The sequence below is a fragment of the Rattus norvegicus genome, chromosome 9, assembly GCF_036323735.1.
Source record: "Rattus norvegicus strain BN/NHsdMcwi chromosome 9, GRCr8, whole genome shotgun sequence".
NCBI classification, from domain to species: Eukaryota; Metazoa; Chordata; class Mammalia; order Rodentia; family Muridae; genus Rattus; species Rattus norvegicus.
Window position 1 is genome coordinate 24369049 of NC_086027.1, and position 27200 is coordinate 24396248.

Here is a 27200-nt window from a genome sequence, read left to right on the forward strand (position 1 = left end):
CACACGCAATTCCAGGTATTTATTACACATGAAAACACACATCCACAAAGATGTCAGCACAAGACATCATGATTCATAATAGCCCCAGACTGAAACTCGCCCAGAATCCGCTAACTGGTAAACTGATCTGTGAGTTGTGATGTGTCTCTATGTGTCATTCAATGTTAGCTACTCCTTCTAGGCCATGTGATACAACTTCTTCTGGCTAACATTCCCCCATGATGGTGCAATCATGAATAAATATGGATAAAAACATGCTTTGCATTCAGAGAAACATCAGACACAAAACACATGTGATCAATTATATTTCTTTTATATAGAAGAGAAATCTATAATTTAAGCTAAAACACAACAGTGACTACCTGGGGACAGACTATTTTAATGGGATCATGTGGGAAGTTTTCTGAGGGGCTGGGATGTTCTGTTTTTCAATAGGACTCTCTGGGTTGCAGGTACATGTGTGTGTTTTAACTCAGAATAAAACACACTATTCTCTACAATATTTATTTATCTATCCATTTATTTCTGTGTTTGCCTGTGTGGTATATGCTTTTGGGCATGCATGTATGCATGTGGGTGCACTCTCACATACATGTGACTGTGGAGTCTACAGGTCAACCCTGGGTATCTATCTACTTCAGTACCTTGCCACGTGATTACACTTTTTAAAATATTTTTATTGGATATCTTATTTATTTACACTTCAAATGTTATCCCCTTTCCCAGTTTCCCCTCCGGAACCACCCTGTACCATTTCCTCTCCCCCTGCTTCTATGAGGGTACCGACCCGTTCCCGACTCCCTGCCCTGGCATTCCCCTACACTGGGGCATTGAACCTTCACAGGATCAAAGTCCTCTTCTCCCATTGATGCCCGGCAAGGCCATCTTCTACTACATATGCGGCTGGAGCCATGGGTCCCTTCATGTGTACTCTTTGGTTGGTGGTTTAGTCCCTGGGAGCTCTGGGTGTGTGTGTGTGGGGGGGGGTCTGGTTGGTTGATATTGTTGTTCTTCCTATGGGGTTGCAAACCCTTTCCAGCTCCTTCAGTCCTTTCTCTAACTCCTCTATTGGGATCCCTGTGCTCAGTCCAATGGTTGGCTTCAAGCATCTGCCTCTGTATTTGCCAGGCTCTGGCAGAGTCTCTCATGAGACAGCTATATCAGGCTCCTGTCAGCAAGCACTTCTTGGCATCTGCAATAGTGTCTGGGTTTGGTGTCTGTATATGGGATGGATCCCCAGGTGGGGCAATCTCTGGATGGCCTTGCCTTCAGTCTCTGCTCCACACTTTGCCTCCATATTTCCTTTAGACAGGAGAAATTCTGGGTTAAAAATTTGGAGATGAGTGAGTGGCTCTATCCCCTAACTGGGGGCCTTGCCTAACTCTAGATATGGTCTCTAAAGGTTCTCCCTCCCCTTTGTTGGGCATTTCAGCTAATCTCATTCCTTTTGCATCCTGGGAGCCTCTTGCTTTCCTGGCATCTGGGACTTGCTGGTGGCTACCCCCAGTTCCCATCCCCCATTGCTACACACCTCTGTTCAAATTCCTCACCCTGTGTATATCATCCCCATCTCCTCCCATACCTGATTCTGCTCCCCCTTCTCCCCCTCCCTCTCCTCTCTTCTTCCAAAGTTCTCCCACCTCCTACCTCCCCTGACTATGTTGTTCCCCCTTCTAAGAAGGACTGAAGCATCCACACTTTGGTCTTCCTTCTTCTTGCGCTTCATATGGTCTGTGAATTGTATCTTGGGTATTCCAAGCTTTTGGGTTAATATCCATTTATCAGTAAGTGCATACCATGTGTGCTCTTTTGTGACTGGGTTACCTCACTCAGATATTTTCTAGTTCCATCCATTTGCCTATGAATTTCATAAAGTCATTGTTTTTGATAGCTGAGTAGTACTCCATTGTATAGATGTACCACATTTTCTGTATCCATTCCTCTGTTGAAGGGCATCTGGGTTCTTTCCAGCTTCTGGCTATTATAAATAAGGCTGCGATGAACATAGTGGAGCATGTGTTTTGGTTGTATGTTGGAACATCTTTTGGGTATTTGTCCAATTTTCTGAGGAACCTACAGACTGATTTCCAGAGTGGTTGTACCAGCTTGCAATCTCATCAACAATGGAGGAGTGTTCCTCTTTCACCACATCCTTGATAGCATCTGCTGTCATCTGAGTTTTTGATCTTAGCTATTCTGACTGGTATGAGGTGGAATCTCAGGGTTGTTTTGATTTGCATTTCCCTGATGACTAAAGATATCGAACATTTCTTTAGGTGCTTCTTGGTCAAGGAAGAAATAAATAAAGTAGAGAGACATTTTAGAATTTAATGAAAATGAAGGTACAACATATCCAAACGTATGGGACACAATGAAGCAGTGCTAAGAAGAAAATTCATAGCTCTGAGTGCCTCCAATAAGAAATTGGAGAGACCATACACTAGCAGCTTCACATCATATCTGAAAGCTCCAGAACAAAAAGAAGCAAATACATCCAAGAGGAGTAGAGGCAGGACATAATCAAATTCAGGGCTGAAATCAACCAAGTAGAAACAAGAAGAACTATACAAAGAATCAACAAAACCAGGAGCTGGTTCTTTGAGAAAATCAACAAGATAGATAAACCCTTAGCTAGACAAGCCAGAGGGCACAGAGACAGTATCCAAATTAATAAAATCAGAAATGAAAAAGGAAGCATAACAACAGAAACTGAGGAAATTTAAAAAATCATCAGATCCTACTACAAAAGACTAATCTCAACAAAACTGTAAAATCTGGAGGAAACGGACAATTTTCTAGACAGATACCAGGTACCAAAGTTAAATCAGAATCAGTTAAACCATCTAAACAGCCCCATAACCCCCAAGTAAATAGAAGCAGTCATTAGAAGTCTCCCAATCAAAAAATCCCAGGACTAAATGGGTTTAGTGTAGAATTTTATCAGCCCTTCAAAGAAGATCTAATGCTAATACTCCTCAAACTATTCCATGAATAGAAACAGAAAGAACTGCCCAATTCTTTCTATGAAACCACAGTTACACTGATACCTAAACCCTAAAAAGACCCAACAAAGAGAACTTCAGACCAATTTCCCTTATGAATATTGATGCAAAAATACTCAATAAAATTCTCACAAACTGAATCCAAGTACACATCAAAATGATCATCTACCATGATCAAGTAGGCTTCATCCCAGGGATGCAAGGATGGTTCAATATACAGAAATACATCACTATATAAACTAACTTAAAGAAAACACATGATCATCTCATTAGAAGCTGAGAAGGTATTTGACAAAATTCAACACCCCTTCATGGTAAAGCCACTTGATTTTTGAGAACAAGCTCTCACACTGAATGCATCATCAGCTAGTCTGGCTGGCCTGGGAGACTTCGGATCTGCCTGCCTCTGTCCCCAAGAGCTGGGGTTATGGGCACACACTGCTACTCTCGGCTTTTCCATGGGAACTAGATCCAAACTCAGGTTCTCTGTAAAGTCCATTTGAAGCCATCCACTTATTGAGTGTTAAAGTTGCAGATTTATGTAGACAAAAAGGGTGGCAGAGTATAAAAGGAATTCATTTTTGAAACTGTGGCCAAAAAAATTTCATTGAAAAAAACACGTGAGTGCTTTAGCTTCTAGTCCGTTTTCCCTGGCAGAGTCACTGGAGTTGTGTTAAACAGAAGTCTTGATTTCCCTCTCTACTCAAGTAAATATGTATACTTTAGAACATTGAATCCAGATGAAGACCTGTGGACGTTTCAGTTCTTGATTTAATTAGTGTTGAACCAATTGGTTGGGTGCAGGCTCCTTATTGGAGTCAAAGTAAGTTTCTTCTCCCCACTCCCAAGATTTATTTTGTGTGTGTGTGCATGCCTGTATGTGCACCACATACATGAAGCTGCCTTTTAGATCCCCAGAAATTGGAGCTACAGACAGTCGAGAGCCATCCAGTGTGGGTGCTTGGAATCAAATTCTGTTCCTTGCAAGAGGAAGTCCTCTCAGCTGCTGAATCCTTGATGGCTCCATCCCTCGAAGGCTGGCCTCTCACTGGAACCACATGGTGCTTTTAACAGCCGAAGGATGCAGCCCACCATACAGAAGGCTCAGCATGGAGGGCTGCACAGAAAGAGGCCTGGGTATCGGTAATGTTAGTTTTACTTTAGTTTTACCGTTTGTGTGTAAGTGTTTTGCCTGAACCTGTCTCTGTGTGTCACTTTTGTTCCCATGAAGGCTAGAAGAGACTGTTGAGTCCCCTGGAACTAGAATTACAAACTCTTGTGAGCTGCCCTCTGGTGCTGGGACTAATTCCTAGTACCCTGGGAGAGCAGCAAAAGCTTGAACTGTAGAGTCACCTCTCTAGTCCTGTTCATTTTTTTTAAATTTATTATTCTTTCATATATTATATCCCAGCCAGTTTCCCCTCCCTTCTTTCCTTCCAGTCCCAACCTTCCCTCTCCCCCAGATCCACTCTTCCTCCATTTTCCTTCAGAAAGGAGCAGGCCTCCCAGGGCAAACATGGCATGAGAACCCTGAATGGACCAGGCAAGGTTTCCCGTGGCGGGACTCTTCATTGTATTTTTAAAATTCTCCTCCTTGGTGGGAATTTTACATAATAATATTTTAAATTTCTTTTAATGTATTAAAATATAATCTTCAAACAAAATATAACTTTCTTTAGGGAGCAGACTTCTGTTTGTTTGAGGCTGGAGCAATGACTCAGTGATTAAGACAGAATATTGCTCTTGCAGAGGACCCTAGTTTTGTTTTCAGCACCCACACTGGACAGCCTTTAACCTGAACACACATGCACATATGCAGACACACATAAGTACATTTAAATGAAAAAAAAAAAGAGCACTTTGGTCTCAGATCATAGGAACACCTCAGTTTTCTCAGAAGGATACTTTTTTTTTTTAAATGATGTTTCTAACCTTAAGATTAATTCCAGAATTCCTCTGGGTATATGCATGTTACCTCCTGGGCAGTATCAGCATGAGCTTGGGGCAACTGTCAACTGCTTTTGGGAAAAGCTTTATGTTTGATATTTCTGAAGTAGCATTGAAGGACTCACTGGAGTATGAAAACAAAAAAGGAAACCAGAATTGCACCAGCATTCTTTATCCAGATATGGGAGGAGGGAGGAACCATGGCCTTTGGAAGGAAGGCCGGTTGTCAGAAGGTCTCTGCAGACTGTCCAGGGAGTGAGCTCTCCTGTTTCTGGGCTCTCTCCCCTCCTTAGTCCCAGCTATTAGCACTCAGAGGACTAAGGAGTTAAAGTACAGGAGGTCAGGAGGGAGCCTGTGCCTGCCCCTGAGGGTTACACACTAGACCTAATTGAGAACAGAGTACTTACTGTTCTTTCTTTGCTGAGCAGGGCCAGCTGCCAGCTCAGAGCCACCCAGCTCTGAGATGCCCAGCTGGGCAGATGCCTCCAGAACCCCGCCAACTAGGTGTGGGAGCACCAGCAACCAGTTGCTCTCTTTCCTGGTCACAAGGTCAGGAGGAGAGAGCAAAGAATGTGATTAATCTGCGGTTAGAAATATCAAACTTCCCAGACAGGTTCCACCACAAGATTTGGAGTTTAGAACTTTATTTTGTTCGAGAAAAGGGGCTGAAACCAGCTAAAAGTTGGGCTAGCAGCGGCTCAAAGACCAAACCCAGGAAGGAGGAGGAATTTATCCTCGCTACAGATGCAATGCTCTGCTAGAGGTTTGCAGGCAACAAGAGGCAAGGCAGTCACCAGACTGTTCTCAGAGCTTTGTGGGAATAACCGGAGCATCACAGCTTCCTGGAGTAAGGCGACAGCTGCAGGAAGCCCGAACTTTCTAGAAAGATTATCACTGCACACCAATATGAGCCCAGGCAGTGGTTTCTTCCTGCAGTGGGAAAAGTAGTCAACACATACATTTTAGAAAAACACAGAGAGAAAGTTGTCTTTGGGTGAGAGGATTGTGGGAGGATTTTACTTTCATTTCTGTATATTTCTAGAGCATGCAAAGACCGTGCACATCTTTAAAACTGAGGGCTGGGGGGATGAATTATGTGGGCTGTGAATGTCCACTGGCCTTGTGGCTGGGGTTTGCTGTGTGCACTGGTGCTGGAGAGGGAATCACTAACGGACATATTTCCTCATTGACATGAACAGCAGAACAGAGACCATCCTGGTAAAAGCCTGCCCTAAAGAGGAGGGCTGGCACTCTCTAACTGCTCCGGTGACTTGCCACCAGCTCCCCTCCTGGGTATGATGTTATTTAGCCATGGTCTTAGCTCTGCACACATGCTATGCTACAGACATATTTGCCATGACAGTGTGCTTGCTTCTCTTTGTTAACCCCCTCAACCCTTGCTTTGTCTGCCTCACAATCTTTGTCTTCCTTCAGTCTTCAGTTACCGAGGTCAGAGATGTAATGTGTGGAAAAACACAAAAACCGAACCAAACTTAAACCAAATGAGAAAGCTGTATGCTGCAGACTCAGCCGCATCCTTGTATTGGAAAGTCATCACTTTACCAGTCTTTCCACACTGAGAGCTGGACCAGTTAGGAGTAGGAGGGAATTACGTGTCAGGTACCTTTCCACATCAGTGTATGTCACAGACACGAGTGGCAGAAGACCAAGGCCAAAAATGAACACAAGTACAAGGTCTGGAGATGAGTTAAGGTCACTGGCACCTTTGGCTCTTTCTGTGCACATGCTCCACCATTTAGGGGCACCGGCTGGCACAGAGGGAGTGCCAGCTAGGTACCATGTTGCTGGTGGTAGTCTTTTTCCATGCACACCATTGCAACGCAAGTGAGGAATGGTACTCTACGACCAGCGTGAGGTGGGGAGAAAATTTTAAGTATGGATGCCCTCTACTGAGTACAAGGAAGTTCACGCTATGCTTTCCTAGGATGCTATGATCACTGGCAGGAATGTCTTAAAGCCTGGTCTCTGGTCCTCAGCATCAGATGTCTCATACATTTGCAACAAAACATTCAATTCTTTCTTTCTTTTTCCATTTCTTTCTTTCTTTCCTTCTTTCTTTCTTTCTTTCTTTCTTTCTTCATTCATTCACTCATTCATTTTACATCTGGATTGCTGCCTCCTCCTCCCAGTCCCCTCCACACAGTCCTTCTCCCCATCCCCCTCATCCTCTTCTCCTCTGAGAAGATGGTTCCCTCCTGGGTATCTCCCCACCCTGGCACATGAAGTCACTATAGGACCAGGCATATCCTCTCTCACTGAGGCCAGACAAGGCAGCCCAGTTAGGGGGAACAGGATCCACAGACAGGCATCAGCTTCAGGGACAGCCCCTGTTCCAGTTGTTGGAGGACCAACCTGAAGACCAAGCTCCACAACTGCTACGTATGTGCAAGGGGCCTCGTTCCAGCCCCTGCATGCTCTTTAGTTGGTGGTTCAGTCTCTGAAAGTCACCAAAGTTCTAGGTTAGTTGACTCTATTGGTCCTCCTGGTAGTATTGCTAACCACTCTGGGAGCCCCAATCCTTCCCTCAACTCTTCTACAAGATTCCCGTTTCATTCAGCTGCTGGATGGAGCCTCTCAGAGGACAGTTATGCTAGGCTCCTTTCTGCAAGCATAACAGAGTATCATTAATAGTGTTAGGATCAGATGTGGGGAGTCAGGAGAGAGGCTAGAGGGCTATGTGAATGATTAGAAATCAGTGGCTTGAGGGGGTGGGGACATGGGGGGGCATCTCTGGGATGTACCAGAGACCTGGGATTGGGGAGGCTCCCAGGAGTCTTGGGGTGGGGTGACGTTAGCTGAGATTCCTAGGAGTGGGGATATGGAACCTGAAGTGGTCACCTCCTGTAGCCAGGCAGAACCCCCCAGTGGAGGAACGACACCAATGCACCTACACAACTTTTGACCCTAAATTTGTCCTCTCTATAAGAAATTCAGGAAGAAAGATGGAGCAGAGACTGAGGGAACGGCCAACCAATAACTGGCCAACTCCTCCCTGGTCCATCCTCTCGGCTCTCATCTCTCTACCCACCCCACCTTGATTTTCTTCTTCTTAAACCATCCATCAGCCTAGTATGTTGCTCAACTACTCTAGAAGTGGGACTTGGCCCCAAGTATGGTTGACCTGCCAGGGCTTATACCACTAAATAAGACTTACCCCACTCGGCAGCTACGAAATGCCAATAGCCCCTCAACTTGTGGTAGGACATCATGCCCACCTCCCATTTCCTACCTCCATGCCAGGATCTTGTCTGACTTGATCTGCTCAGGCTTTGTGCAGGCTGTCAAAATCACTGCAAATTCATATAAGCATCTGCCCTGCTGTGCCTGGGAAATAGTTTCCCCGAAGTTTCCCACAATCTCTGGAACTTAAGATCTTTCAGCTCCTTCCATCAATACCTGAGGCTTTGAGTGTTGTGTATGTCCCGTAGAGGGTTGAACACTTCACACCTTCTTATTTGTGGGTTGTGCAATTGTGGGTTCCTGTGTGAATTGTGAACTAGAACAAGAAGTTTCTTCACAGAGGGTGTGGAGAAATGTACTGGTTTATAGGTATAGATACAGTCATTAGGAACTGTTTTCATTCTATGTCCACTTAGAATAATTGTCGTAAGTTTTCCCTTAGGTCTCAAGACCTATCTAGCCTCAGTACCAAGTATAGATTTTATCTCATAGAACAAGGCTTAGATCTAAACAGGAAGCCATCAGTTTCATAACCTCTAGATATGTCACTAGTAGATGTGTCACTAGTGCACCAGTGGACACATATTGTCAGGTCAGCTGTCATTGTGGTTTGCAAGGTTCACAACTGGGTGATTGATGACAACTTTACTTCTGTGGTAGTGTGCTACCACACCATGAAAGCTAGGGGGGATGGGATGTGAAGTGTCCATGTGAGTATCAGCTATATTCATGTTCTATGACTCATGAACATGGTCTTTTCAGGAAGAGTATATTACCATCAAGTTCTGATGGGTTATCAAGACCATTGCCAATAGCCTGTATTATTTGGGGTTCTATGGGGCTCCATTGTCCAATGACTGAGAAGAAGGAAACATGTTCTGGTGGGTGCTGGGATTTTAATTTGCTAGCATGTACAAACTAGTTGTAGGCATCATATTCTTGCCCACAGTATCCAGCACAGATCAGGCACTCAGCAGGGAACAGATGAGGGAATGACCTGTGCACTCATCAGGGATTAGTTGGAAAAACATAGTGTCGAAGATGTAAAAGTTCTGTTCTCAACTGGATGAACTGCAGTCTGCATGGAACAGAAATGTATTCAGAGAAGGCACTGTGACTACAAGACTGCCCCGACATTCAGACAGTGTCTGACGTACCCAAGAAGCAGGTGTAGACATGCCTTAGACAGTCATTCAATGGAGCACAACACAATTTGACAGCAACATGGCACAGTCATGGGAGGCAGCCAGTTTCTAATTAGAAATTAAGACGTTAACAAAAGCTTCTTATATATAAAGTTCAGGGATGACTTCAATAATCTCTGAGGTTCTTTTTGACATGAACTTTCTTTAGTCACCCAAGAAGTTTACTATCCCTTAGGAGTCACCATTGTGGGGAGTACCCCGTCCTGAGGGAAGAACTGTCTTTATATTTCTTCTGGGGTTGTTCTAGACATGTTGAAGATTTCCAGAAGAATGTGTATGGTGAGTAACGGTTGAAAAGTGTGGTGACAGAGCAAGAATTCACATTCTGGAAACATGTTCTGGTGGGTGCTACCATATCTTCAAACTAAATACACCTAATTTAGGGTTTTTATAAAAGGGGGGGCAAAAAGGGGGCTGGAGAGATGGCTCAGCAGTTAAGAATACAGTCTGCTCTTCCAGAGGACCACGATTTAATTCCCAGCACCCATAGGGAAGGTCACAACTGTCTATAACTCCAATTCCAGGGTATCTGACACCTTTTTACAGACATACATACAGGCAAAACACCAAATGCATTACACACATACACACACTTCAAAGCATTGTGGAATTTCTAAGTTAACTTTAAGCATGAGGTATGTCTGTGAAGGACGATCTGCTGCTCTGAACTGTATTTACACAAAGCCACTTTTTCCAGAAGACACTTGGTTGACATAAAAAGTAAAAATCAAAGGAAGAAAATGAAAATTGGAAAAAGGTTCAACGATGACACCATGTCAAGAATCTGTGTCGACATGTTCAGAGACAATGGGTAAATACCCAGGTGAGTTATCAGAGTCTCTCCTTTGGTTGCTCAAATGTTCTCTCACCTGGGCATGTTTAATGTGTCACACAGCTTTGCAGGATGGCCCTCAGGTTTCCGTTGTCTAGGGGACTATCAGAAACTTCAAGAGGTTAGTATGCCTACAGTCACATAACTAGTTTTAGCAGAATCCATAATTAAGATTCTTTAAAAACAAATCAAAACATGGCTTTTGAAACTGAACCAGAAGCTATGGGGAACATGCTTTAGTGGCTTGCTCTGGTGCTCTAGAGCTTTCTAATAGCACCCAGGACCACCTGTGCAGAACTCACAGAAGACTGGGCCCTTCCATATCACCTATCAACCAAGACAATGCCACACAGATAGGCCCACAAGCCAGCGTGAGTAGAGTGGTTTTTTGTTTGTTTGTTTGTTTGTTTCTTTTTTCTTTTTTTCGGAGCTGGGGACTGAACCCAGGGCCTTGAGCTTGCTAGGCAAGCGCTCTACCACTGAGCTAAATCCCCAACCCCCCCCCCTTTTTTTTAATCAGAGGAGCTGCTCTCTTCTCAGATGACTCTGGTTTCTGTCAAGTTCACAAAAGCTAACCAACAAAATGGCCATACACAAGCAGAGGAGAGAGGCCCTCAAAGCTTACTGGCACTTTCATCTTAAGACTTTTAGCCTTTGAAACTGTTCAGCCATCTCAACTGTTCAGAGAGAGAGAGAGAGAGAGAGAGAGAGAGAGAGAGAGAGAGAGAGAGAGATCTGAGGGGAAATGTGAGTGAGCAAATAACATGGAAATAAACACGAAGTTCAAGAGTTGCCGGGGAGATGGATGTCTGGAAATTACTGGGTGACCCTAGCAAAAGTCTGGAGATGATAACTGTCATTTATTTTACTGTTGCAGTAATACAATACTAGGACCAAAGTGACTTATGGCAGAAAGAGTGTATCTTGGCTTGCAGTTCCAGAAAGAAAGGCTATAGTGTTTGGGGAGCCATGGCAGCAGGCAGCTGAGGGATCATAGCTTTAACCACACACAGAGAGCAGAGAACGTGAACTAGAAGTAGGCTGAAGCTACGAACTCTTAAAGCTCACCTCTAGTGACATGCTTCCTCTAGCATGGTTGCATTTCTAAAGGTTCTGTAACAACAGTTCTTAACCTGTGGGTTGTAACTCCCAAAAGACCACTGAGAAATATCTATTTTTATATTATGATTCAGTAATGTAACAGTAACAAAATTATAAAGTAGTAACAAGTCATTTTATGGCTGGGGGTCACCACAATACGAAGAGCTATGGTAAAGGGTTTCAGTATATAGAACTGCTGTAACTTCCCAAGTATCGCCATCAACCTGGGTGCCAAGTGTTCAAATACACAAGCTCGTGAGAGATAATAAAGAAACATCTTAATGAGACAAGAGTGCCTGAGTGCCGAAGATAAATCATATGGGTGTGGAAAGTGGGAAGATACTGGTTTGGGGAGCTCATTTTGTGTTGCCACTGAATCACTAGAGACTGAACCATAAAGAGTATTAGGCTTGACTGTTGAAAAGCAACAGTTCTCAGGTGTCACACATAATTTCCCAGGTACAAATCCTTAGGGGAGGCATCTGTACCAGTTTAAATGGAAGCCATGGGATGGCTCAACATACTGGAGGAAAAGCCAAAGCATGAAAATGCATTAAGAATCACATTAATCTATCTGTACGTAAGTGACCTGAAACTGAAATACATCTTAAAGGGACACACGCATTGGGAGATTACAGGTAGGGCCCAGGGGAGGATTTATTCATTAAATAGAATTCCTTTAATGGTACTGTTAGGAAGAAATACTTATTGCAGTTCCATGGGTTAAGTGACAGGGGAGTGTCCCCAGTGAAAAGTTATAGAATAAGCAAATAACTAGAAGATATAAGTGACAAATAAAATGACAGGAATGAAGTCATTGTTTCAAAAGTCACTTTGCCAAGAGTCTTTAAATTTGAGAAGAGATACTATCTACAGCTTCCCAATGGAACATGTAACATGTTCACGGTGTAACATGGACGAAATTAGAATATGTTCTGTAGCCGGCTGTGAACGAATTCGTTTAGTAGTGTATAAAGTAAACACGTAATGGGGTTTCTTCCTACAGGGTCTTAGAATTGCTGAAGGACTAAAAGCACAGACACTGACCAGTCTTTCCATTTCTTCTTATGTGGCTTCTTGCCTAGATGCCACCAAGATCTTGACTCTACTAACTTGACCATACGTGTGGCTCCAGCACCAGCTAGCCCATTTCACAGTGTCCCGTACCCTGCTCCCCTAGGACAATGCCACACAGACATTGTCTTTTTTTTTTTTTTTTTTTTTTTTTTTTTTTTGGTTCTTTTTTTTCGGAGCTGGGGACCGAACCCAGGGCCTTGCACTTCCTAGGCAAGCGCTCTACCACTGAGCTAAATCCCCAACCCCAGACATTGTCTTTTACATCTACTTTGTTTCTCTGTGTAAACCTTTTTATATTCTTCTGTGACCAATTAGCTTTTAGGGTGTCTTATCATTTGTAACATTCTAGGTTCATTTCCTGTAGCTGAATAGCTTCTTCCTCTGTGGTGTCTCTCGTAGAGTGTTTACCTCACTTGATGGCAGAGGACAAGCTATCAATTTGATTTTCTCATCCCCACTTTAGATTATAAGCAACAGGAACTCAAGTCTGTCTAGTTTTTAGATAAAAGAATTTATCAAAAGCTGGGAGAAGGTTCAGTGAATAAAACACTTGCTGCACAAATTGCCTGAGTCTAACAATCCCAGAACCCAAATGACCTGGAAGCTTCTAGGGCATTTGTAATACCTGTGCTTCTGAGGTAAGACGGGAGGGCAAAGACATGAGAACCCTTGGAAGCTCATGGGCCTAAGAGCCTGGTATATACAGCGCAGCCACAAACAACTAAGGGGCTGCCTCTTACAAGGTGTGGGGGAAGGACCAACAACCAAGCTTGTCTTCTTACTGATTCTCACATGATGTGGCACAGACAAACACACACACACACACACACACACACACACACACACACACACACACAACAGCTACACAAACAACAACCACAAATTTACTGGGGCATGTAAATTACACTCAGCATGAAGTTACAAGGAAACGTGGATATAAGCAGTCAATGTTCCCAAGTGTTGGTTTCCTGTTCTTGGTTCCTCTTTCTCACCTTGCTTTATTCCCCTTTCCTTTCCTCTCCACAAGGTTGACCAGGATGACCTCTGCACTTACTGATTTCCAATGTTGACACACTGACTTTCTTAGTCAGCTCATCAAATGTTTATAGAGACTGTAGCATGTTACCATGACTGAACAAAATCTTTTGGATAGAGGAGTGGAATTATTCCAACAGACCAGGCTTCGGGCAGTTTTGACAAACTCACTCCAATTTGTCTAGTATTCTTCTGACTTTCTATTAAAAAAAGAAAACCTCCCACACCCCAAGAAAGTCCCCAATTTAGTGTCAACCAAGACAGTTGGCACCTCCAGGGTCCATTCTGGAGATGAAGGAGTACTATGGCAGGCCTCACCGAACTCTCATAGACTAAGAAGGTGCAGGCACCACACTGCAGAGATGGCTCTGTGGTGAAGAACATGTACTGCTCATCCAGGGGACCTGGATTAGGTTTACAACACCCACACAGGCAGACTGCAACTGCCTGAAATACCAGCTCCAGAGGAACCTGCAGCCTCTAGATTCTTCAGGCACCTGTCCTCACATGCATATAGTCACACACAGACACTCACATGCACACAATTAAAAATAATAGTTAAATAGTTAAATAATATAATATTTAATATTATATTAATATTTAACTATTATAAGTATATATATTAAATAGTTTTTAAAAAAGAATGAAGGTGGCAAGTTTCCATTAGAACCACAAGAAAAAGGAAGAAAGAAAGCTGGGCAAGGAAAACACCAGAATAATATCTGGTCATCTTTTCAGATTAGAGGACCCCAGAGGCAGAATCATATTCATTTTCGTTTCTCTCAGGAAGGGATGACCATGTTAATCTCTACATAAAAAAGCCTCAGAAGAAGTTTTGCTCTCTCGTTTTATTAAATACTTGGGAAAATATCTCTCAGGATGAAGAAATGTCACAACAGATTATACAGGATTATTTTAAACAATGTTTCAAACCCACCACCTCTAACAGAGATTACTCAGATGCGGTATTGCTTAAAGCAAGGTAGATGGATGAGTTCATTCACTGAACTTTCAAAATCATTATGGAGCTATGTTTCCTAAGGTAGCTTTATGCCTTATAGCTACAATAAAACCTACATTATATATTTAAATATAGAAGCATTAATATATACATCAGAATCTGAACTATAACCTGCTCTCCTGAAGAGCTGAGAGTGACCCTCGGGCTTGTGTTTCATGACTGTCTCCTTAGAACTGAGCAGTGAGCCACTACTGTTTTTCTTTGGCCAGGGTGTGGCTTTTGCTCTGAAACCATTTTCCTGTAACTTCTGACCTAACTCCTGCCAACAATGACTTAGGCATGAGGATTTTATTGTTGTGTTTGTTTGTTTCTTTAAATCACAAAGAGCGACATCTTTAACTCTGAAACTGAATAAAGTTATTTTAACATGTTGGGTTAATGAACGGATGGGAAATCTTGAGCTTAGTTTGTGAAAGAAAAAGAAACATTTGACATGCTGCTTTAAATCTAATGTTGCCTGTGGAGACAACTTTAGTCCCCGTGCATTGAGCCTGGGCAGTTCTTTCTGAAGCACAGCCTTTATCTGTGACTGAGTTTGGGTGTTGCTTCTTTGCAGTCTCCAAGGCAAGGCGAGTTTAAAGGATCTCTACAAAACCCTCTTTTCAAAAGCTGAGTTGGAAGAACACAGTAAGTCAATTTACATAACAATAGCACGTTAGAAATGAAGATCAGTAGGAATGTCACATTCTTTTATCATTACATTTCCAGAAGGACCTCTCCAGTACCCACTCCATCTCTAACCTACTAAGGAAACTGTAGTTTTGGTAAATAACTCCTGCCTCCTGCTCAGCCTAGGGTGTGGATAGGAAGAGTGGCAAGGACCTGTTTTTATTTTTATTTTTTACTGCCTTAGACTTGGGCACGTGGGACAGGAAGTAGTCTAATTGAAGTGGGAGGTGACACCAATGAGAGACCAAACCCTCAAGAAGTCATTTATACCACCCAGGGCACATGAAAAAAAAAATGGATCTTATTCCTGTAACTGCAGGTACTTAGACCCTTTACCACAGAAGGAAACAGATGCCAATTAATTTCCAGACAGAAAGGAGAGAGCGGTGCACATGAATGATGCCTCCCTCAGCAAGTTGCAAAGTCAGCGAGTGCTGAAGAGTACCTTCTCTTCTGGATTTCTTGTTCTACAAGGAAACAAATAATCCTTACCATTTACCCTTATTTGATGCAGATTTCAAGCATGTGATGAAGGAAATATAAGAGAGATAAGAGGAGTCTGGTACCAAAGGAGACCATTTTGTCCCTTTTTGTCCCTTTGTTCTTGACTGCTTTATCTTTTTTTTTTTTTGTAGTTGATTGATTTTTTTTAATCTTTATTAACTTGAGTATTTCTTATTTACATTTCGATTGTTATTCCCCTTTCAGGTTTCTGGGCCAACATCCCCCTAACCTCTTCCCCTCCCCTTCTATATGGGCTTCCCCTACCCAACCTCCCCCCATTACCACCCTCCCCCCATAGTCTAGTTCACTGGGGGTTCAGTCTTAGCAGGACCCAGGGCTTCCCCTTCCACTGGTGCTCTTACTAGGATATTCATTGCCTTGACTGCTTTATCTTAAAGCAGAGGAGATGACAGATACAGGGGACTCTGAGCCAATACACACACACACACACACACACACACACACACACACACACACACACACCCCTCTTTTTATTACATGTTTTGCTCATAGAGAACTCAATTCTGTTTTTTTTGTTTGTTTTTTGTTTTTGTTTTTTTTTTTTTGAAAGCAATTGTGTCTCCAATCAGAAAGTAGGATATGCAGAATCTCAGTCCCCAAATGTGGAAAAATTTAAGTTCTGCTAAACCGTGCATTACACAAACTCTTCTAGAACTCCATCTTACCCTCTTGTCCAAAAGAGGCCACACTTGGAGGCATCACAATAACAAGCCACCATGACAGTGACTGTGCTGAGTGCTTTATTTGTTTTACTCGACTTACTGGGCAAGAACCCTGAGAGGTTGGTCCTTCGGAAGGACTTGCTCTGCAGATGAGGAGATGGAGTTCAAACAGGTTGAGGCACACCCCCAACATTACTCAATGCTGGCGAAGACAACCTGTGGGTCCAAGATGTCAGCTTTTGACATTTAATTGTCCAGAACCTGATGCATCCAGCTACTGGGCTCCTGGCTAAGTCTTTTAGATTTCAGGATATATAGTACATGACTTTGATATCCTTAATTTGTTTCATTACGTTGAGTATTTGGTGTAGATACGGTAATGAAAATATTCTCTGGGCTCTTGTATCTTAACAGAGGAAGCATTTAAACATGGAGCACCTTAAAATAGCTCATTAAATCCAATAAAGATTGAGTACTTCGATGTCAGGTTTATCTTTGGGCGTTAGAGGTACAAAGAAAAAAAATACTAACCTCTTTGTCAAGTATGTCTGGTCAATACAAATATTAAATATATCTCCGGCAATTCTGCTAATTAAGGTTGAGGGTGGATTATTCAGCGATGTGACTAGTACTCTTTTTAAAGGCAAGAGCATAATTTCACATTCACAGCTGTGGCAAAATTAGAAAAAAAATTAGTTTGAGGACCCTAACTGACTTTTATTTGGGACTGTAGAAGCAGACATCACCTTATTATTCTAAACAGAACGAATGTGCAAATGAAATGACCAGAGGATGATTTTAAAACAGAAAGGGAATTTAAAAGGGCAGAAACATGACCAGAAAAAGTGAACTGGTTGTTTCAGAGTTTCTTTCCTTGTGCAGGTGAAAGCAGAAGGAACTTCCTCATCTTATGCCTTAAAACTGGGCACCCATAACTACGGTGATAAGAAAGGGGAATGGCCGGTGAGTGAAGCAAACCTTTTCTCCTCGGTCCAGCTCAACTCCACCTGTCTCCGAGTGGTACAATGAAAAGAACCAATGGGGAAGGGAGTCCCATTCACCACGGGTTCAGGCATCCAATCCAGGTACGCGTCTCAGACTCCACAGCCGGCCACAAGCGCTCTCCCCAGCGTCCCGCACACAGCTGCGCACTCGGAGCGCCCCACGCAGCGCTGGTCCGGGCCGCGGCCCGCTGGGTGGGCGTCCGCTACTGCGCAGGCGTCCCAGGAAGCGCTCCGCGGAGCCGCGCTCCGCCCGCGTCCGCCGAGCCCACAAGTACCCCGGAGCGCGCGGTTCCGCTATCGCCGAGTTCCGCGCGCCGGACCGAAGTGGCGGCGGAGGCGGGTGAGTCCTGAAGGGAAATGCCACTCCCTTCCCGAGCTCGCCGAGGGCGGAGGGTAGAGACTGGGAGAGTTTCTGGTCCCTTCTCCTCCCGCGGCGTCAGTCGGCTGGTGGAGATGCGCGTGGAGTGACCAGGGGAGGCGGGGAGGAGGAGCGTACTGCGGCAGGTGGATGTCAACTGTGGCGTTAGGTGAGGGGCGGGGGTCGGGGTCGGGGTCAGGCGTGCGGGCGGGGCGGTGCCTGCCTGTGTTTCTGCTCCAGGGTTAGTGTTTTCATGCTGTCAAATGGCGTTCCTGTCATAAATTCTAGAGAGCAGGCTGAAAGAGATGCCGGATGCTGGGTTAGGCGCTACACAAACAACCCTTCCCATGCTGGTGCCAGCCCTGAACCTTGATAACCGACCAGCTAGTGACTGGAAAAATCCCTGTGTACCTTTGGTAGGACTCCAAAGGGGCCCACTGCAGAAGCACGCGATAGTGTGGTTTTCCCCCTTTCTTTCAGTTTCCCCAGAGATTTCCCAATTTTAGGGGAACTCAGAGCTTTCGAGCTTCTCCCCTGCCTTACCCCTCAATTAAATTTAATCACTTTTACTGGATATAACTGAGAAGAAATTTTGTTTGTTTACATTGTGGGGCTTTTTATGTTTAGCAAGATAACTGAGTTGATGATGCTTTGTGTGACTTAAAACGGTGGAGAACCATTTAGAATTGTAGGGTCTTTAAGACCTAGAAAGCTTTCAGGGTGTCCGGTTTTTCCCCTTAGGTTGTTAAGCACTTAATCTAAATCTATGGGCAAACCACCTGTTACCTGTGCCACACGGGTAATAAAGGATAACGCTATTTTGAAGCCACATTTGAATTTCATTGCTTTAAAGAGCAGACGGAATGCCAAGACTGGAAAGTGCCTTTTACCCTCTTCCAACCCAAGCCTTTTAATAGTCTAAGATCCAGTGAGAGCTGATTGGCTTGCATTCCATTTAGGCAAAACAGTCAACCCAACGGGGGCAAGGGATGTTTTGTCCCCCAAACTGGAGACGGTATCAAATTTCCAGTTACTGACAAGCTATTTTATGCACTCCAGATATATCTGCCTTTTTTTTTCCCCCTTTTTAAATTCCCTTTGGGGTTTTGTTGGTGGGAAAATTACAGAATTTCTAGAAACATTTTATAATTTCATTCATGGAGCCTTGGCTTTCTCACTGCTAAGGAAAGATGTTCTGACCAGCATGGTTCTGTTCAGCGTGGAAACTGTTGTCTGGTTTGATAAATTGAAATATTTCTATACTCGTTATAAGCATGAAATTAAGGTGATAGTAGACTTTCTGAGCTCCACCAGTCAGTAGACTAAAGCATCACCACATATAAAAAGAGTCTAAAATCTTCTTAATTTATCATTAGTTCCATTGTAATGTTCTGCCCGCCATAGCACAGGCCTAACTAATGTTATAACTAAAATGGATGAGGGAAGCTAATATTGAAGATCTGGTCCTAACCTTTAGGCTTTCCCATTTTACGTACAAGGAACTAGAAGCTGGGAGGGAACAGATGGCCAAGGATTCCATCTTCTAGGAGACTTCCTACTCTGTCCATGTTGCTAAGCTTAAAGACAAGGACTGCCTTCGATTCCAGACAGTGTTCTGAGAGCTCTGGGATTCATAAGAGCATATTGGGTTTTTTCTTTTAAAAACATCCTTTTTATTCCTGATTTGGGAAAGGAAGATCCTTTTGTCTGTCTGTATTTTGTGGGAGAAGGGCAGACATAGTTTTCATTATGCGGTGTCATTTTGCATATAGGAAGTAGTGCAAGACATTCTCACATTCAAAACACCCGAATCTGCATTAGAAGATGCGTCATTCGAATCATTTTTTGAGGCAAGACGAGATAATAAAGATGTTTGCTATCTTGCAGCGGGACATTTAAGGATACAGTTCCACTTTTTAAGCTATAGTTTGATATGTAAGGCACCATTGGATGCACTCCTTTAAGTGTGCAGCTTATGAGGCTGTAACCATCACCACAGTCCATCTTTTCACCACCCTCAAGAGAAGCGTCTCTCCCCTTGGCCTTTACTCACAAGCCTACCCCTAAGGCTATATCCATGCCGTCTTATCTCAATAGAAATGGCCCTCTTACACATTTCATCGAAATAGAAGCATACAAGAGGTGGTCGTTGGTGAGTTCGTCCTTCATCTCTGCTCTTGGCATGGCATCTACGTTTTGGACATAACCAAAGGTGATGAAGAGTCGCTGCCGTGTTTTCCTCTAAGAAGTTTACAGATTTACCTTTTATGTGGGTCTGTGATCAGTTTTGATTTAACTTTTCCACGTGGGGGGAGATGGGAGCACCGTGGTCATTCTTTGACATGTGGCTGCCCAGCTTTTGCAGCATTTATTGAATTAGCTCCTTATCTCTCCCGACTGTTACAGGTAACTGTTTTTGAAACATTTTAGGCACACTGTAAACTTGCATATAATCCAGTAATCGATGGGATATTAGGAAAAACTGTCATGCCTTGCCTTTAGCTCTCCGGTGGACATTGAATGGTGGTCTAGTGATGAAACTCTGTTTAGTATCTGTTGAATTTCTTCTGAAGGAACTGTGGCATCCAAGTCCTTACAAGCTTTGTCCTTTAGTCAGCCTCATGTCAAAATTAGAGCAGTTGCCCACTGAGATTTCCCCGGTCGGGTAGCATTATTTGTCTCTATCAGCAGTTTTGTCTTAGACACAAGCTGGTGATGGGCCAAGATGGTAGGCTTCCCACCAGCTACTCATGTGTGCTAACAAACAAGAAAGCTTGTATTCTGAACAAAAGAGTCGTTTCTATGTTTCCATCTATGTTTTGTAAAGGTTTAGGATAATTCCTGCTGCTCCAGATGAGCAAGATAGACCAACAGGGATATAAAAAGGTCCCATTTTCTCTCCAGAGCTTTACGATGTGTGCAACAAGTGTTGGGAGTGAACTGGGAAAGGAAAGACAAACTTTTTTTCTGTGTTTCAACTTCATTGTTCTCTTTAAAGCTAAGTTCTAAGTTGCCCTCAGTAGAGTTAGCCTATAAGGGATTTGTAAGCGTTGATTCTCTTCTGCTGGGTAAATTTCTGAAACTTCAATAGTCTTGCTACTTTATGCATTATGGGTTTTTTTTTTATGTTTTAGGGGTCCCAGCTGCTGTGTCCAACGTGTTCAATATGAAGTTACTAGTAATTCTTTCATTTTGGGGACTTGTTGCTGGCTACAGAGGTAACTCTTCCTATAGCTCGGCACCTCAGTTACTTCTGGTATCCTTTGATGGCTTTAGAGCTGACTACCTGAACAACTATGACCTTCCTCACCTCCAGAACTTTATCAAAGAAGGTGTCTTGGTGGAACACGTTAAAAATGTTTTTATCACAAAAACATTTCCAAACCACTACAGCATTGTGACAGGCTTATATGAGGAAAGCCATGGCATTGTGGCCAACTCCATGTATGATGACGTCACAAAGAAACATTTTTCTGAATCCAATGATAAGGATCCGTTTTGGTGGAATGGGGCAGTGCCTATTTGGGTGACCAATCAGCTTCAGGAAAACAGATCAAGTGCTGCTGCTATGTGGCCTGGTACTGATGTGTCCATTCATAATGTCACACCTTCCTATTTTATGAATTACAGCAGCTCAGTGCCCTTTGAGGAGAGACTAAATAACGTTGCCACATGGCTCAGCAGTTCCAACCCACCAGTCACCTTTGCAACGCTCTATTGGGAAGAACCGGATGTAAGCGGCCACAAATACGGGCCTGAAGATAAATTCAACATGCGTCGGGTATTGAAAGAAGTAGATGGCCTTATTGGTGATCTTGTCCAAAAGCTCAAGGCGTTAGGACTGTGGGAAAGTCTTAATGTGATCATTACAAGCGATCATGGGATGGCTCAGTGCTCTGAGAACAGGCGGATATATTTGGATACCTGCATCAACCATTCAGACTATAGTGTCATAGACTTAACCCCTGTGGCTGCGATTCTTCCCAAAATAAGTAAGTAGCTGTTTAAAATAAGTAAGACAGACATTTTTCCAGTGATGGAATTAGTTATCAGCTGTAACAGATAGTTTATATTTGCTTAGGAAACTTGATGTAAAAACTATCCCCTTTCTAAATCAACCAGGACAGGCTGGTTGGATATGTGGGTTATTCCAAGTGCCCATCTCTGACACTGTCGCACAACTACAGTCTGTTTTGAGGATTAAAAGCAATTTAATTAGATATTACCCAGAATGTATTTCTATTTATGCTAGTCAGTTATGTCTTTGCTTCTAAGTCAACCACTGTTTCCGGTTCATCTTTCCCTTTTACAGATGTAACAGAGGTTTATAACAAACTGAAACACTGTAACCCTCACATGACTGTTTATCTCAAAGAAGCTATCCCTAACAGATTTTACTACCAACACAGCGATCGGATTCAGCCCATTCTTTTGGTTGCTGATGAAGGCTGGACAATCGCACTGAACACGTCATCGTCAAAATGTAAGTGTTTATTTCTGTGTTTGGGAAGTCTCTGAGGGCTACATCCCACACTGCGACCTTGTTCAGAAAGATTTAGTTAGGACCATACCGAACTCTAAGCGCAGTTTTGCAGGGCAGTCCACAGTGAGTTTGATCACACAGCTGTTTACAGTGGCCACAGTTCTCGCTTCCATCGCGAGGTTGTGTAATTCTAGGGAAGAGCTGTACTTTCACTTTCCAATTCCTTCTCCTTGTATATTTTTGGGGAAAAAAAAAGTGTGCCTGAGTGACTCCCAGACTTTCCTAGATGATAAACACACTTCCTTACGTGCTCCGGTTCTGAGGGGTCACTGGACAAGAGTGGAAAGCAAACAGATAAGTTAACAAAGTAGCTCTGTCCCAGCCACCCAGACAGGGACCGATGTGCAGGGTGAGCCGTGCAGGGTGAGCCGTGCAGGGTGAGCTGCTCGTCTCATCTCGGATGCACCTTACGCATCTGTATTTTGTTTGTAGTCTCGCTACTTGAAGAATTCTGATCCTGAAGTCCGTTGCAGGGCTCAGCAAACCTCCTTAAAGTGCTGGCCAATGACTCTTTCTGGCTTCGTGGGCCCGCTGGTCTCTGTTTCAGCTCCTGAGCCCAGCTCTGTTGTTCTAGCATGAGAACTGCCATGGATAGCCAGCTGGTAGGCTAACTGAGGTGGTGTGTGTAGTAATGAAGTTAGCTTACAGAAGCAGATGAAGGAGCACTTCGGCGCAGCCCGACGAAGGACGGGGATGTGGTTTTATGTTGTTTTTAAATACTTATTTCTGTAAACTAGGAAAATACAGAAAGAGAGCAAAACCGTCACAATCGGTCAGTACGAAAATACAGACGAGTAGTATTCATGGGACTTTGCCCTCCCAATACATTTTTCATGACAGTTGAGTACTCGAGTTAGAATTTTGATCACAGTGGAATCATCGGAGGCTTGTGATACCAGTTCCCTGAGCTCTACAATAAACTTCCATATCCCTAAAATGGAAATTCACCAAATGCATGTGGTCCACATCTACAGACAAGGTCCTTAGAGCTCCACTGAAGAATCTGCTGTTGGATTTCTATCGGGGATGACTGGCCGTTATTCCTTTGAGCCAGAGTTTACGGGAGCTACAAACTTGAGTTGTCTGCATTTCTTTTACATCTGGTACACAAGCGCTTTCTCTAAAATCCTCACTTTTCCCACCTTTCTGACTTTTGAGGCGTTTACTCGCCGGCAGTAAGTCAGTGATGTGTTATGCTGTGGTATTGCTTATTGGGACAATTAAGAGACTTAAGTCTGGAACCCCATCCCTCCATTCAGTGTTCTGTCTTCTCTCTCAGTTGTACAGGCCCCTTAGCACCAGCACTGTTGACAGTGAGCTGTGCTGCTAGCACTGGGGATGAATAGGTGAAGAAAGAGGTCAGACAGAAACATTAGGACCTCAGGTTGAGAAGTATTGACGTCTAAAGCTGGGACTCATGTGACGTTCACCCGCCCTAAGTTGACAGAAATGCAGATTTTCATGTCTGCCTTCTGCTTAGTGCAGCCAGAACCTTCATAGATGGAGACAAGGCTGGCACGAGTGTGTTCTAGTGAACAAGCTCTTCTGTAGTCAAACACTAAGGTTTAATAGCATTACTGTCTTTTCTTGCAGTAGGTGACCATGGCTATGACAATTCACTGCCCAGCATGCATCCGTTTCTCGCTGCCCATGGGCCTGCCTTCAGGAAAGGCTACAGGCAGAGCACCATCAACACTGTGGATATTTACCCAATGATGTGCTACATCCTGGGACTGAAACCACATCCCAACAACGGAACCTTCAGCCATTCCAAGTGCCTGTTAGTGGACCAGTGGTGCATCAACCTCCCAGAAGCCATTGGGATTGTCGTTAGTGCACTATTGGCATTAACCGTGCTAACAGGCCTCATAATCTTCATGCAGAACAGAGCGTCTGCATCCCGTCCATTCTCCCGCCTACAGCTGCACGAAGATGATGATGATGATCCTTTAATTGAGTGACCCACTGTGTCTTAACTCATTTCTAAACTAAGGATCCATGCAAGGAGTGAGTGGTATTATAGCCATAAAAAGGTATATTTCCAAAGACAAGACAGACATGGCAAAATCTCTCTGGGGTGTGTGTGTGTGTGTGTGTGTGTGTGTGTGTGTGTGTGTGTGTGTGTGTGTGTGTGTTGTTATGTTGCCTATGCAAATAACCCTGATAGTAATAGAGTCACTGGTAAATCAGTTCAAACCGCCTGTTTCCATAACAAATCTAGCCTTTGAGAGAATACTCTGAGCTTGCCTGCCTGCCTGCTTCCCTTCCTTCCTCCCTTCCTTCCTCCCTTCCTTCCTTCTTTCCTTGCTTTCTTCTTCCTTCTTCCTTTCTTCCTTCTTTTCAGTGAAATATATCTTTAAGGGAAAATATACCAGAATTTAATAGGCACGCTTTTCTAACATGTTTATATATTTGTAAATGACACAAAACTATTTATGTAATTTGTTCATTTTGTGTATCCCGGAGAAAATGTTGCATATATTTTTATATTTGTCTTTAATGAGTGTGTGTCCCTAGAAAACCTTTGAAGTAGGAAATTCTGTGATAGTTAATAAAACTGATTAGCCACATAGCATAACTATAGCATACAAAGAAATCACTTTAAATAAAGCTGCTAAGAACAAACAAAACCCAAGGAAGACTATGTAATATAAAGTCTGAGCTTGATAAAGTCCGTAAGCGATTGGCGCCTCAGAAGTTGAGTGTGGAGCTGGGCGGGGCGGTGCACACCTGTAGGAAGGGTGAGGCAGAAGGGCCTAGAGGTGGAGTCCAGCTCGGACTGCATAGCAATACTCGAGTTTTGTTTGTTCACTTGTTTGCTTTAGTTACAGTTTTAGATACTATTGTTAATAAGGAGTTTCAAAGAAAATAGAGAAAAAATGTTCTCTGTGTTTAACTCTTCTGGGTAAGTTGTGTGTGCCAGTGTGTTTGTATGAGTGGATGTGCAGACGCCATATGACATGTAAAGGGGCTGGGCTCTGTGCCAGAACACAGCTGTCGGGAACGATTCTGCTCAAGGCAAGGCTACTTCTTGCAGACCTTATGTGCATACTTAATATCACAATTAAAATATTGTATTTTTTGTTACAATTTTCAACTCTCACGTTTGTTGGAAGTATCAAATGCTGCAGGAAAAAATATGACCCAAGTATACAGCTGCAAGGTCAGGACTTTTGTATTGACCTTTGAGGCTCTTGAGTGTGCCTTCCATGCAGTCGAGTGGGAACACATGTACCGTGGAGGTTAGCGTCTTCCCCCCGGCAGTGGCCGTGTGCTAAGGGCGGAGCACTCCAGCCCTGCACTGCTGGCTTCTCACCTGACTCCTCCTAAGCCCGAGAACCAAAGAGCTGTTGTGAAGCACTGATATCATCCGTCCCCTCCATAGCGGGGTCCTCAGAACCGGAGCTATTAGGACAACCAGCCTATGTGGTGTCCGTTAAACGGCAGACCACAGCTTCGTGTTACTGGTGTGTTCTCCAGCATTCTGACAACGTAAAGCAAACTTGGTCATTGCTCTTCAGAGGCAAGATGGAGCTACACTGAGGATCCCTGTGGACGACACTTGTCAGTCGTCTTAGATTTATTGCACTGCTGTGGCTCACTGCAAATTTCCTTAAAGTTTGGTGTCTGGTGCCTCATTGTTTTGGGGTTTCAAGAGGCATATCTGTACATAATCTATGCTCCTGGCCACAGAATGGCTGTTTTAAGAACAGGATAGGACTGGTTTTGCTCATAAATGTTCTGATCTATTTTGTTACACGCAATCGTGATACTAAGGGGTCAAGAGTTGACCCAGTAAAACAGTAGAGAAACTCGTGCTTATTTCAATTTCCATGTAAGGAAATAACAAGTAAACTGCCACCTTCACTTTGAGAGAAAATGACTGGAGCATTTTTGAACTGTCTCCCAGCAGAGTTGAAGATACCTTAGTTCCTACAGTGGTGTGGATCCCAGCGACTGCCTTACCTCGACTGCACCTTATACTTGGTGTCTGCCTCTAGAATAGAAGGTTTAAAAGGGTGGGAGAGGAAGGGATGCCCTTTCAGTGTCTTAGCCCTGTGCAACACATGTATTTATTTTGTATTTTACTCTGTTCTCAGAATACCAAAACTAGGTAAAATTTTATAAAGCACTTATTTGGAAGACAAGAATAGTATTTATTTAATCAAATAGATTATCACTGAACTTTCTGCTAATAATTCTGTTTATATCTTGGAAAAAAATTATCACTATTGCCTACAGTTTTGCTCTGAGAAAAGCTTTTTAGTAAGGGTAGCCTTTGACGTGGGGGTTTGGGTGTGTGTGTTGCAAAGAATTAACTGAACCTGCTCTGCTTTCTGGTCAGGAGAAAATCATTTGGCTTCAGGAAATATTTAGCTCTTGGTGATAGTACCCAAAGGTCAGAGGAAAGTATTTAGTCTCCTTAGTTTTTGTTAATTGCACTAGTCAGCTCAGAACTGTGTACCTTGACTTTCTAGTAGAGGGCCAGTTGTGTTCCTGTTAGCCACCTATCATGCATGTTCTTCTGTAAAAGCAATGGGGTATAGCAAAGGCTTGCTCACCGTGCTGCCCAGAGGACTTCCTTTTTGAACCCACAAGCATAGCCTTGGGATATTAAAGGATCAAATGCCTTTGCACTGATCTTGGGCATATCCCTCTCTGCCCACCTGGTAAGCTTTAAGGATGGTTGGCTTTAATTCCTTTTAGGAAGAGTGGTTTATTTCATTTTAAATTTATAACATTATAAATGAAGGACAAAGATTAGGTATAAAGTATGTATTTATGTCAGTTCTCAAACAGCATGTAAATACTGTGAGTATGCTGTAAGGAAATTTGCAGTGCCTTAAGTTAAAGGAAATACATTGTTTCAACTTGTAGCTAACGACTTTGCTTATGATTTCAATTTATGTAAATAAAGTCTACGCAAACAAATACATCAGCCTTCTTAATTTGTCACCTTCTTATATAATGTGCCTACTGTGAAAGCTGAATGTTCATGACTTGAGCAATTCTGTAAC

At 43.3% G+C, this 27200-nt stretch overlaps 1 protein-coding gene and 2 long non-coding RNA genes across 10 annotated transcripts; 1 reads left to right on the top strand and 2 right to left on the bottom strand.

Moving 5' to 3' along the window:
• LOC134480346 (uncharacterized) lies at nt 1–17387 on the bottom strand. The gene is made up of 2 exons (XR_010054727.1): nt 17256–17387; nt 1–5487 (listed from the first exon to the last, which is right to left on the bottom strand). It is a non-coding gene; the product is annotated as an uncharacterized LOC134480346 (long non-coding RNA).
• On the bottom strand, nt 5577–7502 carry LOC102555783 (uncharacterized). Its single transcript, XR_356878.5, has 2 exons — nt 7323–7502; nt 5577–5879 (listed from the first exon to the last, which is right to left on the bottom strand). It is a non-coding gene; the product is annotated as an uncharacterized LOC102555783 (long non-coding RNA).
• On the top strand, nt 17303–27200 carry Enpp4 (ectonucleotide pyrophosphatase/phosphodiesterase 4). Of its 8 annotated transcripts, XM_006244601.5 has the most exons (6): nt 17316–17621; nt 19737–19912; nt 20774–20857; nt 21270–21631; nt 21952–22122; nt 23776–27114. In XM_006244601.5, exons 1-6 carry the CDS (start codon nt 17316–17318, stop codon nt 24141–24143), a joined length of 1467 nt encoding a protein of 488 aa, XP_006244663.1. In that variant the 3' UTR covers nt 24144–27114. The 8 variants fall into 8 exon arrangements, with proteins under 8 accessions (XP_006244662.1, XP_006244663.1, XP_006244660.1 ...); XM_006244598.5 differs by having other exon boundaries at nt 19737–19851; nt 20774–21631; XM_008766852.4 differs by lacking the exon at nt 17316–17621 and adding an exon at nt 17790–17808 and having other exon boundaries at nt 19737–19851; nt 20774–21631.

What these genes read in the sequence shown, in the direction of transcription:
- Enpp4 (XM_006244598.5), top strand. Translation starts at nt 17,316, where the DNA reads ATGGGGAAGGGAGTCCCATTCACCACGGGTTCAGGCATCCAATCCAGG. An exon ending in CGAAGTGGCGGCGGAGGCGG is followed by an intron (nt 17,622 to 19,736) that starts GTGAGTCCTGAA and finishes TTATCTCAATAG; the next exon opens with AAATGGCCCTCTTACACATT. An exon ending in CGTTTTGGACATAACCAAAG is followed by an intron (nt 19,852 to 20,773) that starts GTGATGAAGAGT and finishes TTTATGTTTTAG; the next exon opens with GGGTCCCAGCTGCTGTGTCC.